The sequence below is a fragment of the Bombus huntii genome, chromosome 8 (genome assembly GCF_024542735.1).
Source record: "Bombus huntii isolate Logan2020A chromosome 8, iyBomHunt1.1, whole genome shotgun sequence".
NCBI classification, from domain to species: Eukaryota; Metazoa; Arthropoda; class Insecta; order Hymenoptera; family Apidae; genus Bombus; species Bombus huntii.
The window spans coordinates 9,830,429-9,844,396 of NC_066245.1; the positions used below are offsets into that span (position 1 = coordinate 9,830,429).

At 43.2% G+C, this 13,968-nt stretch overlaps 1 protein-coding gene across 1 annotated transcript in view; it reads left to right on the forward strand.

The window, feature by feature from the left end:
- The window catches only part of LOC126868330 (uncharacterized), a 33,660-nt gene that overhangs the window by 2,328 nt on the left and 17,364 nt on the right, over window positions 1-13,968 (forward strand). The window contains exon 2 of the mRNA XM_050623668.1: window positions 12,848-13,269. Coding sequence (XP_050479625.1) covers window positions 12,848-13,269 — 422 coding nt within the window. The remainder of the gene's footprint in view (window positions 1-12,847; window positions 13,270-13,968) is intronic.

A 13,968-nucleotide genomic window follows, 5' to 3' on the forward strand; every position in this document is an offset into this window, starting at 1 on the left:
TGTTTTTCATCGAGTTCCTATAAAAGAATCATAGATCATTCAAAAATTCTCGCTTCATATTCATTTCACACACGAAGTTATCCGAAATGCTTTTCTTCGATATTGTATACATAAGTAGGAGCATGAGTATGTCACCGAATTCCAATGTTAGTTTTTTTATCGATCCTCAGGGAAAAGAGAGAAAGTGGGTTATGTGGGCGTTTAGTAAAATATTTCGGTGGTTGTAACATCTGATTGCAACAAGATATACTCGAGTTGCGACAAAAAATTACAAAATGTCAACTTTTTCAGTGATATATATCTTTGTTCGTTATTTTAAGTATCGCATGTTCCCTAAAACATGTACTGATCAATCTTCAATTCTCGTTCTGTTTCGTCATTGACAGCAAAAAGACATAGAATTAAGTAGTCTGTTTCAATATACATAGCATTAATAACAGTAACAATCGAATATATTTTCCGTGCACATTATGCTATGATAGTTTGCTCTTATTAAAAATTAAGCGTCAAATATATAAATTATGGTTTCACAGGTTCGATATATAAATTCTCTGCCAACAAAGAATTACTTCTTAATCAATTTCCAGATGTAAAAAAACGATTAATCGCTATTGAAGGTGCAACAAATTCGTCAAAATTAAGGCGTAGGATATAGGGAAGTTCGCTTTGTATTATTTAGTAGGACTCACGACGCACGCGAACGTTCGTAAAGTCCCGGAGCGATCGTCGTTTCGTCCAGGTCGTTGACTCATGTCGGCTGTTGCACGATTTGTCGAAAATTCTGATACATTTGACAGCGGTCGTTGTCCCATGAGTCAGCGTCGAAAAATTTCGGTCCATCGTGATGGTTGCGAGATATCCCGACACCTTTTGCCGTGATTTCGCGGACGTTCGAGAGAAAAAGGACACGTAGGTTGTGAAACGCGCGTGTCATCGCGTGATTTACATTTGCCCGTCCTTTCGCGTGATTAATTTGATTTCAGTTTCAATGTCTTCTTAGGTCCTTGATCCTTGATGCTCTGACGCTTTTTCCCAGAATTTTTAGTAATTTATATTTGCTGTTACATTCGCGCTCGCTTTAAATAACATTGTTCAGTAGTGTTTTCTTTGCTTGGAACTAATTACAACTAACGAAAGCTTAGCAATGACGCTATTCAGTAAGACGATCGTAGATTCATGATTTTTATTTGTTCCAGTGGAATGATTAGAATGATAAAGGTAACTAAAAAATGTCATCCTTGTTCCCTCATGATTTTTAGTTGCGTGTATCGCGATCGACTCTTTGCAATTCGATAATTTTTATTATATGATCGATCAATAAATTTTAGTATACATTTTGCAGCGAAACTTTTTGAAAGCAGAAGTTTAGTTTCGGGAAGAAAACTTCCCTTCTCTGTCGTTTCATCGATGAGAATAAAATCAAATAAAGATTGCCTCAATATCATTGGCTGTAACATCAATGTTGTAGAAAGGGTTAAACTTGTGGAAGGAAACTTTCAAACTGCAATCCGTCTAATCACAATTCTCGTACTCACCATCATGTGCACTTGCTTTCAACTTTGTCCATTAGTTTCTCAACTGTCTCTTCTCGATGCAATCCTTCTTCATTGTAACAATAACCAAGGAAATTTTGCTGGAACATACCACGCAAAAGACTGGCGCAGAGAGAAAACAGAAGATAAGAAGAGAGAGAAGGAGAGGAGCGAGCCAGAGGCGTAAATTGCGGTAACTTATATTCGGCGCATAATGAAACGCGGCTTTACGAGGGTGCAGCGAGCGAAAGGGGGCGAGTATAACAGATGTAGCGTGGGTGTAGAGGCGAGAGTATGGCAGACGATGTCCGGCCATGACCCTGCACCGCTGCTCGAGCCTCCTTTACGGCGAAAGAGACGGCGCGGTCGCTCGGATCGACAGGAGAGTAGGAGGAAAGAGACAGAGAGGAGGAGCGAGGAGAAAAGACCGATGGTCAGGCACACACCGGAGTAAAACGCGCCATAAAACGCGATGCAACGGCTCGTTCCCCGAATCTCGGATGTCGATCGTCCACCAGAGATTGCAGTATCGAACCGTGAACCGTGCCGCGACGATTGCTCGACGAGTGCCTCGATATCGTATCTTACACGCTTTCAAATAGTACGTATGTATATGGTGTATGGTCAATTCTGAAGAAGTTCATCAACCATGAAATAATTTTTACGATAAATTTTGAGGTGACTTTTTGAGTAATTTAATGTAAATTTGTTGAACCTTGAAAGTTATTTACGATTAAGTAGTCTTATGAAATTTGTTTTTCTTTCTTCCTTTTTCTTTTTGTTTTAATACTACAGTAGATGTTTTGCGGATTATTTATCGATTGCTCGTTTTGAAGTAGCGTTAATAGCTATAAATGTAGTTTTATTCAGAGAGCGAAAAAAGCGACGTCAGACTGCCAATTAGTTGAGACAGACTTTAGTTTTAAATTAGTTCAGAATTACTTGCGTAGCGACCGTAATTTTATAAACCACCTATAAAATGCTTATGATCGAGGGTCAATGCACCCTGCTCGCTCGAAATGCGCGATTAACCGCGAGGAAACGTCGTCAGATAGCATTCTGAATCCATTTTGCCGCAGTTTCACGGCAATACGTCGCTAACGAGCCTTTGATCTCGCCGAGCAGCGCATGGAAGTGTCCCGAAAGAAACCACAAATTGCATCCGGCCGTTGCAAGTGTGTTACTATTGTTTTGGAGTGACGCAACATTCCTTGAAAATATCACGCTCCTCAAAACAATTTACGTATGTATTTTTCCAGTGATCACGAATCCTCCCCACTGATTTGAGACATTTTTTTTTTCTTTTATCGATCTCCCAAAGATATAATATTATATGTAATATCAACCCTCTCGGACTCGATAAAGACGTTCTATACTACCAAAAGCCAAGAGAAAATTAGATGAAAATTGAGAAGAATCCTTGTTAGAAAAATTGAATTACGCGTCTGTTCATTATTTTTCAAACGAAAATAGATGGCGTACGGTGTATGTGCGAGGGTCAATAACCATAGTTTGCCAGCGTGGTTTCGAGAGAAGATGCAGATTCTGGCGGACCGCGAGCGCGCCGTTGCATCGAGTCGGGGTTGGTTATTTATAGAAACAGCTGTGGCCAGCCCCGTTCCGAGTCTTCTCCCGTGACATTTGCAGAAAACTTCCACCTCGTCATCGTGCTCGCGTAAACGCGACCACGGTAATAACGATTACGCCGCGTTACCCGATCACGCTCGCTTCTTTTTTCTTCCGCCTATCCGTTTTCACTCTCGTTCTCGGCGATTCGTTTTGCTTGTCTTATTGTTGTCGACGTTACGTTTCAACGTTACGGATAACCCCTTCGCTAATGTTTTCGCTGCGAACCATGACGCCCGCGCCCCTTTCCCATCGCGCGAACCGATAAGAGAATCGAACTGTCCATGCCCCGCGATTCCGCTCTAATCGGAGGCGTTTAATTTCTCGGTAAGAGAAAGATCGGATATCGTCCGTAAAACGATAACCCTTCGACACTGAACTTCGTATTATGTTACATTGTCGTAAAGCCTGCGCTCGTATCGGTGCACTGAATTTCACAGTGAACTCGCCGTCCTCCCGGAAGACCAGTAGAATTCGCCTTTTCTTTTTCAAACTGCTAACTTGCTCTTTTTTTTTAACTTTGTATATTAACATATTTATGATGGGTAATTTTATACAATTATGTAATAATTCTAGGGACTAGAATTTGAAATGTTCGATTTTGAATACGTAATAATTGATCATTGAAATTGATGTAAGACGTTCTGCTTCTCTTAGAGACAACTGACAATTACCGGTAATTATCGATATTTTATCCACATCGCCGATTTCGCTAATTTTTTGAATATGTTGTCGGAGACATGATTCTGAGCAACTTTTTCCTATACATACAACCGCCACTCGGCTTTAGTTTCCGAGATATACGCAAAAACCTGTTGGTACCAGTACAGTGAATTCTGCGTATAATTGTACGTCCGTGGCAGCGTATGCGTCAAGCTTGCCTGGTCTTATTTCAGCCATAAACAGATATAGTCCATATGTTAGCAATTAATGTTTTAATGTGCTAAATTGCATGGAAGAATTCTGAGAAATTGATGTGCCAAAATTTCGACCATTATATTATCTACATGGATACAAAATTCCTTTATCTTTTTCTATGCTTCCTTTAAAAGAATTTTTCGATTAGATGTTACTCGAAAAAGTTATGCGAGTGGAATTCTGATTGTAATTCCTATCGATCGTTGCATTCTGAATTTACTTCATCACGGCTTTCCCAGCGGAAATCCCGAAGACGATCGATCCGGAACACGAAGAACGAAAGCACCGACCGTAGTCTATAGACTTGATGAAATATTGAAAGAAATTCGTCATTGACGATCGTCCGGTCCTCGATGGCCGTCTCCTACCATTCATCCAACGAGCCTGGCGTTATTGGCGGAGCCCTTAAAATATTCATCGTACCAGTACCTTCCTTCTCTTTTTCTCTTTTTTTTCCTTCTTTTTTCGTGGTCGTCTCGTTGATAGTTCGTTACCGTCACCGGTGAGTCGCGTTTTATCTTCACGTCAGCAGAACAATGCCGTATCTTCCTTATCTATCCGTCAGAACCAGGTTTATTGAATTTTCTCACTTATCTCTGGCCTTTTTCGCTTCGATAGAAGCGAAACATTCACGAGATTCTGGTTGACGTCCCAGTCCACGAAAGACGGTTAGCTCTAGATGAATCAGATCAACACCGTGTAAGTATAATTCCTGGCAATGTTCCCGTTCTGCTTTACGCAATGCTCGTGAAAACATGTCTATTAATGCATAAGGGAAATTCCGTTACTTCCGGAAGTTAACTTGCACAATATGAATCGTAGTAGATAGCGGATAATTCATTTCCTAATATCTTTCAAAATCTTTATCATATACAATTGCAACCGTCGTAGAATCCTTAGAAGATTTCTAAGAAATTGAATTCCAAGTATTACAACATTTTTCGGAGTCATAGTTTAGGGTTCCACAGAATTGTATATGCAACGCAATTTTAAATCTGTACACAAATTCTCGAATATCTAAATTTAAAAATTCACAGAGTAATCATAAATAGAACTTCCTACGAATTACCGAAAATCCTAATTCCACGTATACTTTAGTAAAACTTCTACTTCTTTTATTTTTATAAAACCACTAAAATGTACTCGGTCAGTCGTTATCGAGATTTAAATGAACTTCTAATCGATGCAAGTGTACAGCAATATCTGTCACGATATTTTTCTCCAAAACAAACATCGAAACGATGTTTTTCGCATGACGGATTGTTTTCGACTTAACAAGCTAGTTGCCCGTGGTTCCGGCCAATTAACGTTCTTCTTGCCAGGTCGATCCTTATCCGCGGCGTCGCGTCGCGTCGTTTTTAATTAAAACTCTAATTGTACCGCTCGCCGCGTGCTTTTCACGGATTTCGGAGGTCGTTCGCGCGAGCTGGCCCCGTGGAATCATTAATATTCATTGAGACGAAGCGGTGAGCGTACTCCTGTCTTCTCCCCGCTCTTTTACTGTTATACATTTTTACGCTCCCCTGAGCGTATTCTTCGTAGGCGGCTCGAGCACGCGTCTCCAGCCGTACATGAAATTCGGCTGATTTTATCTGCCCGGCAACCCTTTTCCTTCGATTACCTCAACCCTTCGTGGTACGGTTTCGCTTATCGCGGCTCGCCATCGTGATTTTATCGAGCGTGAAGATCTACCGCTGTTTTTCCTCACGAGCTCCTCCAAAATACATCCTGATTATAGCGATCTCTAAACAAAGTGTACTTCTAATTTTTTTCAAGTGATTTCCATTATTCGATCGCTTTCGAATCGTTATGATCGTTTGTCGAAGGTTTTCTTCTTTTGCTTAAAAGAGGGAGAAAGTTTTCTAAAGTTTCATCTCGGTTGATGAATATTGCTTTCATTATCACGATATGAATATTCATGGGAAATGTTCAAATGATAATATCGATACTGTTTATATGGCTGCGTCGAAAGAAGCGAAGTATATACTGAAATCAACTGAACCGAACTGTGAATATGCGTTCCACGCAGACAGCTAAAGCTCGCAAAACCAGTTCTTTGTTTCTCTCGATGGAAGTTGCGACTGTTCACTTAGAAAACTTATCGATAATACCTCCAACATTGTAGAGGCGCATAAAATATATTGGAAACCGACGTATTAAGCGAAGCAGAGAATTTTTTAAGTACATTACAGCGATAGAATATTCTATTGAATTGAATATTTTCTAATCAGAGAATATATTTTATCGTATGCATAATTCCGGAGCTTAAGACTATTCCATGTTCGTGGAATCTCGAGTTCCATCAGCTTAGTGGTATCGGTTTCCGCTTGATTCTCGGTCGATTATTGGCCGCGATGCAACAGGAAGAAAGAAACAAAGAGAGAGAGGCCTGATTCGCTCGTAATTATAATCATCGAATAACGGGGCAACACGTGACCAACTTGCTGTGGCGATTCGCCAGTTAACGATATAATCAGCAATGTGCAGCTTCTTAGTGATTATACCGCAAACGGAAGCTATGCATCGCTTTGTCGTTGCTCGATACAAGTAGAGCTATTGGATCGAGCGTATAACTTCCAGTTGCAGATCTACAGTGCTGCAAAGGATATTTCCACGTACTTTTCGATGAAATGTTCTTTGATCAGTTCTATGCTTCATCTTCATAATATTCCTTTTTTGTTATATAAAATATAGCTTGTATAAAAGTACTACTAAATAATATGAAATGTACTATACTTAATTATTACGACATGTAAATGGTGTGCAAATACATTCGCATCTACCAGAGGCACGTATCTTTGCGCAGGGACTTTTTTAAAAATATTTCTTCCTCCAACATATTCACTTTCGCATGCGGCAAATCAAAACATTCGAATTAACCGAAATGCTGGAAACTTAAAATAGATTCACGATTTTTCTACTCTCTGTTTCACCAGAATTTCCTCATCATCCATACATTGTAGGTCGAGCGCAGAGACATTGCAAGCAATCAACTATGAACCTCGATTAATTCCGCCGACAACGAAATCGCGAGTCACGTAGTCAATAAGAGTGTAATCAATCGGTCGAGCGAGCCCCGGAACGTTTCCTCGATACGACTTCTGCACCGCAGAATCCGATCGGGCTTCGTGCTCGCGAACCGGTGGACAGAATTTATTGGGTAATCAGATAGTCGTAGGAAATCGATGGCCGGCCGCGTCGTGGCGCAACCTTGTTCCCTCATTTTTACAATTTTCTCGTTGCCCGTATCGCGATAACGTATCTACCGTAGCCGTTTCCATGCCGGGCAATCGCGTTGGTACAACGCGAGCACGAGATCTTGCCTCGTCGAAGGGAATTACTCGAAACGGCGAAAGATCGTTCGATTCTCGGGTGAAAAAAATGGAGCACGCCGCGAATCGATTGTCCACTGCTAGTGTAGCGTGGTGGGGAACATTTATATCGGAGTTGGAGGTTTTACGAGATTTCCGCGAAGCGTTCGAAAGTCAAGCGAAGTAAAGTTTCAAGTAAGACGCAGAATCCGCTGCTTTTGTACGGTACGTTCACCGTGGCGCGATTTAAGGAACGTTACTTGAACGATCGTCCACATCCTGGAGAAATCATCGCGTATTTACGACTTCAGTTCTCTCGAATAGGCCCGGCGATATTTTCTATTACAGAACGAGAAATGTCGTGCACGTGTAAGTTTGGTTGGATGGTTCGACTTTTCTTCGTGGTGACTCATTTGTGGTTTTACGTTTTATTGTGTTAAACTAACAATAACATTTAATATGTGCCTGGCGTATACATATGTATATCTTGGAACTTTATCGACTTCCTTTATAAATGAAGATCATATGGAGAAATATAATTCATATTTCCTACCTTTAACGAGGAAACGACGTTAAAATTCAATGTATGCCGTTAATTAATTTTGTATTAACGACTTTAACTATGTTATATTTACATTTTGAAAACAGAGCAACTACATCAAATAATTACATTGTAACGTATAAGCATTGAGAATGACTTGGTTCTTTAGACGTATTGCAGAAGTAATTACAAAAATCGATTGAAGAATCTTGTCTGTCATTTCTTGAAAATATTTTTGTACGGTGAAAGTCTAGCAAAAGGGCCTCAAAATTCACCCTTTTAATCCCTGAGTGACGTTTAAACTCAGAAGATCGACATAAATAGACCGATCTCGTATTTCCACCTGCGCCCCATATGTATGCATCAACCGAACGTACTTAACAGTGACTCCATGGAAACTCCAAGACCGACTACCAAATCGCGTAAAAATTAATTTCCATTACAGCCTCAGCAGGAGGTTCTGACGAAACGAGCAACCGATCATTGCAACGACGTAGTTCGACTGTTCCGTCTCATTGTCTCTGAAAAGCCGCAAAAGCGTGACACGATAAAAACTGAGCGCGCGTTCGCCCGTATACGCTCGACACCGCTCGCGATTCGCGAGTGTTTCCACGCGCGAGTCGTCGTCGCGCGCGCACGCGTCTCATTGGTGTGTATCGCGGCTGCAGCGGCCTTGAGAGGGGTTCTTTGTGCAGTTGAGCGTTCACCACTGCTCACGTATGCTGTCAGGCACACGTACACTCGCACCTACGCACACATAGGTGCGGGAGATCGCGCTCGCGCTGCTAGGGTTGACGTTACACGTATACTGTAACAAGTTGCGTTGCACTTACGCGTACAAAGGGCGCTCCATGTGAGTCACGTGCTCGCATATGCTGCCAGCGTTCAATCTGCTCCCACTCTTCGCCCTTTTTTCGTCTCTCTTTCTGCCTCTTTGACATAACGCGTGTACATAATGTACATTGTCTCTCGCGTGTTCCCGCTGGTCCGTGTACACTCGAAATTTCCCCCTCGTTCCGCCACTTTTCTCTTTTTTCCCTTCTTGTTCCTGTTTTTGCTTTCTCGAGTTCCCTTTTTTTCCACCGCGTATTATCTCCACCGCTCTATCTCTTCGTGGAACTTCTCTTTTTTTTCTAGCCGTACATTCCTTGCTTCGTCTCGTCAACCCCGTTTTTTTGTCTAAACGCCTCTCCCCCCTCTTCGTTGGCTCACGATCCTCCTCCTCCTTGTCCCAACCTTCTTGTTCTTTATATACTCGTTTCACGTCCCCTCTGTGTACGACCATTCTCCTCTCGAGTCTTTTTCGTCGGTTCCAACCCGACGTCCCCGCCCTCGAACCGCGTGTGCACGTCCTCTCTGATGCACGCGGATCCAATGTCCGCGCGCGAGACCGCGAACGCAGCGTGCATGCGGGTGTTGGCCACGTGCGCGCTGCACTTTTTGCCCCGAACGCTTTTATGGGACGCGCGAGCCGTGCTCTTCTCGTTCCCCCTTTAGTTGCTCCGCTCACGAAGACGAGTTCTTTCGACCGCATCGCGAAGAACTGGCTTATCGAGAACTCAAGTTACCGACAAACTTTTAATATCTTGCTATTATATTATGTACCGTGGAACCAGAAGAAAAGCGAATGAAATCGTAACGCGAGTAAAAGCGGGTCGCCTTGAATCTCACAGGAAAGCGCGCGAAAATTGCGCGGCTGTAAAAGGTCGAATATAGTCGAACTTCCCCGGGGCATAAATTAGAATTAGGCTGGCCGTTTGTCATGCTGAAGGCGGTCGTAAATCGCGAGCTGACAGAATCCGTGCTAATAATCGTTCGCGTGCATTGATAATTACAACAGATCGTTACATAAATCGGTTTTGGAATAGGCTGGCGTTCACACCAGGTTCGTGTTCCATCCAATATACATATTGGCATGTGTGTGTAGTGACATTTTACGAGGAAAATCGCGAGGTAGAAAGCGAAGCGAGACCGTCGATACGTTCGGATAAGCGCGGCGGTTGTTTTGCAAGCGGTGAAAAGCCTGTCGTTTGCTAGAGATTTCGCGATCGAGCAGTTCGATGCGAGTAGGCGACGATGTGTGGCCGATGCGCGCGCGTACGGGTTGCACAAGCGAAAGAGAGCCTCAGGAGAGTGTGGCCTGAGTATAGTGGCGCGCGTGCGAATGCTAGCGCGGACGTTTACTCGAAATGTCAAGGATGCAACCGCGCGAGCGCACGAGGGCGCACGCGCGCGCGCCACTGCGACCGGTCCCTGAGACAATGGCGGCCGGAGGCGCGGAGGAATTGTTATTTTGTCACGCATGGCTTCGATTTACGCGCACGCGGCGCACATCGCGCGAAAAACCCGCGCGCTTAAATGTTTCTGGCAGCCCAAAGGCGCGAACTGTTCTTCGTTTATGAAAAGATGGATTTCATAGTTTGTCGGTGGATGATTGTATCGGTTATCGACGTGAAAAGATGGATTTTTTCGCAAATTTTTGCTCTGTTGAAAGTTGAGATTACGTACCTAGCCTTTGGTTGCTGGTCTTTCCTTTTGTTAGCTTGAAATGCCATCGGATTCTTGATACACTGTAACCCTGTTATAACCTTTGAATCGTGTTTCTGTTCGGTCGTATCGTCTATTATTCGATAGTGTTCGAAGCTCGAAGAAGATACGTAAAAGATTCTTGCTTTGGTTTCCTGAAAATATTATAGGTTTTTTGTTTATTCTAGGGAGAGAAAGATCGAAGAAGAAGGGCTAACGTTGTGTTCTATGAATTATCTTTTAATCGTTGCTTTCGTGTTTTACATTCTGATTTCTCTAATTCAAAATCTATCAAAGGAAGATCCGCGAACAGAGACACGTTTAACCGACAGAGACAGGTTAGCCGAGACGTGGAGTTTAATTTCCAATCGCATTAAATAACAGACAATACCACAATTTAATCTAAATTCAAAAATTAACGGCAACGCAACCAAAACGAGCCAGACAGAACGTAACAATACGTCACTGATACGAACGTGATTATTGACGCGTTCGCATGATACGGTGCGATCGAAGCGTCTTACCTGATTCCGTGATGCGAAGTAGCTCGTTGTTTCTCGAAGGTATTTAACTACGTCTTCGGCATCCGTGGCGGTAGATAACGTTCTCGCTCCGAAAATTCCAAAACCAGTTGCACTCGGTTTACGAGTACCATTTCGCGGTTCGTAAAACGCGTTACTGCGTCTCGGAGTTGGCGCAAACAGTAAACCGTTAGGCCCTCTCTCGCGACGAAACCGCCGAGCCAGCGAAAAGGCTTCGTTAAAACTAATTACCACGGGGCCTGACCCCTCCTCGGTGTCCCGCTCTTAATTATCGGAGGCGTCGTAAAAGCGAGTCAAGCGACCGACCAAGTACATTTCTGTTTACCGGTTCTCTCAGCCGGAATTACACTGCGTTTATCTGGCGTCGACGCGAGAGACGTAAAACGCGCGTGGCCACTTATCAATCGGAAAACGCTTCTTCGGGCTTACTGGCGGCGATAAAACACGCGCGTACCCCGACGCACCGCGCGGCAGTCCGATATCAAGCGTTTCCTGACCGCCAGATACCATACTCAGCCTCGATTATTTCGTTTTTCCACTTCTTCTCTTCCTTTGAATTCTGCCGTTTTTTCAAAGAAACGCACCATCACGTACAGTGTATAATCTGTGTTGACAATATCCTTGCACTTTCTATGTATATATCGTGTACATCTATATGTGTGTAGGTTAGATATGTCGAAATCACGGAACGAAGGCTATCGTACGGAACGTTGTAAATTTTCAGACAATCATTAGCCAACAATGTCGTTAGTTACCATTACAGGGCAACCCGGTGGTCGCCTTTGCCGTTGTCTAGCCAGAGCGTGGCATTAAACCTTATAAGCAAGGCGCGCGGCCGTCATGCGTGCGTAGATCGTAGCATTTCCATTGTATGACGCAACGTTTGCCTTTGTGCCACGATTAATTATCGATGGTAAATCCAGATACGCTGAATACAAATCGGCTGGACCGCGTATTTCGTCGATTACGATATCGCGGCGGCCATCTGTTTTCAGTAGGCAGTCGGAAAGATCGCTCGGAGCGATCGAAACGGCGATGATGAATCGTCGAGCTTGTACTTATCGGATGATCGAAGAAAGTTTGAACTTTACGCTCGCACGTAAGGCGATCTCGTACGGCGCTCGGTTATCCGGCTGAATTTTGCGCGAGATTTATGGGACACGCCGACGAAACCCGACGCGCGCATGTGGTTCGCAAAGTTGACAAATTGCGGTCGAAGTTGATTAGACAGTTGCCACGATATCTCGAAATTTAGCTGAAGTTGGCATTTCATTCGAATTGTTGGATTTTAGAAATACGTTTGTAGATCGTGAGATAAGCACGATTTAGTAAGTCTAATCCTCGATCGTACGTTTATCTTCAACGAAGCAAAAAAGTCGAAGTCATCCTGTAGTTATTTGTAAAGGTCATAGTAATATTCACAGACATTTAGCATCGATTCGAATGAAGCGGTTAATATCAACCCTGAGAAAAGAAACGATCCATTCTTCGCCGATAAATCTTCTTCGGTCGTCTGAAAAATAAAATAGCTTATAATAAACTTTCACTTAAATTTCCCCTGTTGAAATTAAATTTTCCTTCTCTATTAAATCAGGCTTAATATAGATTTCTAGGCAGAAGAAACGATCTTCTTTATTGGCGAATTCACTTTAACTCTTGAACATTTTGTGGGCTAGCAAACCTTCGATTAAGTGACACGAATTTCCTGTACTCTCCAGATCAGAGTTAACCGAATCTTTGAAGAAAGCAACACAATTTTTCTCACGAATAAATTCTTTTCAAAACGATACTTGACACATTTTGGACCCAGAAAACTGGAATGAAATTAAACGAATTTCTTGTGTTCTTCAGATCGGTTGCCACGACGAATGGGCGACGATCGGCATCCAATGGTTCTGGTGGACTCGGATTTGGCTCGCATGCCGCTGCCGGATTTGGTGTTATCTGCCGTGGAGCAACTTCCGCCCGCTGCACCCCAGGTGACCGTATCTGCGCCCAGCAGCCCAACCAGGGACGCGACATTCCAGTTTCCGGAATCCAGCAATGATGTGAACGATGTGGCACCGGTGCCAAACCCAAGGCCACGACCGCGAAGACGCAGACTTGCTTCAGAGGGTGGTAGCTCCGCGGCCGTGAAGAAGACATCCGCTGTAAAGTCAATTTGCAAGTGCTGCTGCGGCCACATTGGACAGGCCTTCAACGGAAGTTACTGGGCGACCGTAGGCGCCAACCTCAGGAACATCGCCGACGATTTCCACGCATCAAAGACCAAGGTCAGTGGATTAGCCGAATCGGGGTGATAGTTCAGGAGGCTCTGTAACTTAATCTTTTCGTAAAACTTATCTTCGTGTCATAGTTGTTACGTTAGAGTCACATTGTTGTAACGTTGCAGTTAAACCGATCAACTTCGTCTAGATAAATCGTTTGATTTCTGACAAGTTCAGTACGATACACGCTCTGACATTAAAATCAACAAGTTTGTGAAAAGATGGAGTTACGCAGTTAAGTTTCTATCTATAAAAGATGTTTGTTTCTTATTCTTTCTATATGTTTAAGTCATTTTTAAGACAATCGTAGTACTGTAAAATTACATCTCGTAAAGATCTGAAAATACAGAAGAGAGATATCTATCAAGAAGCTCGAAATGCAATATTGAATTTTTGACGCTAAAAAAAGGGTAAGCTCAGGATGGCTCTATTGTTTTCAAGTTTTCGCGGTTGAATACCGGGCTTGTCGTCAACGCGAGCGTAACGCCAAGTGTTTACGACGCGAAGAGTACAGGTGCGAAGTGCGCGGCGTAAAAATAATTGCGTTGCGCGATCCCTGTCACAATCCTATCCACCCCCGCGCGATACTTTTTCACTCGTCATAAAGTCACCCTTGTAGCGTGACTGTTATAAAACCGCCGGAATACGCAGATGCCAAAAAGGGAAGCCTTAAAATAAAATTCGCCTACCCCCTCGGCATTTTTA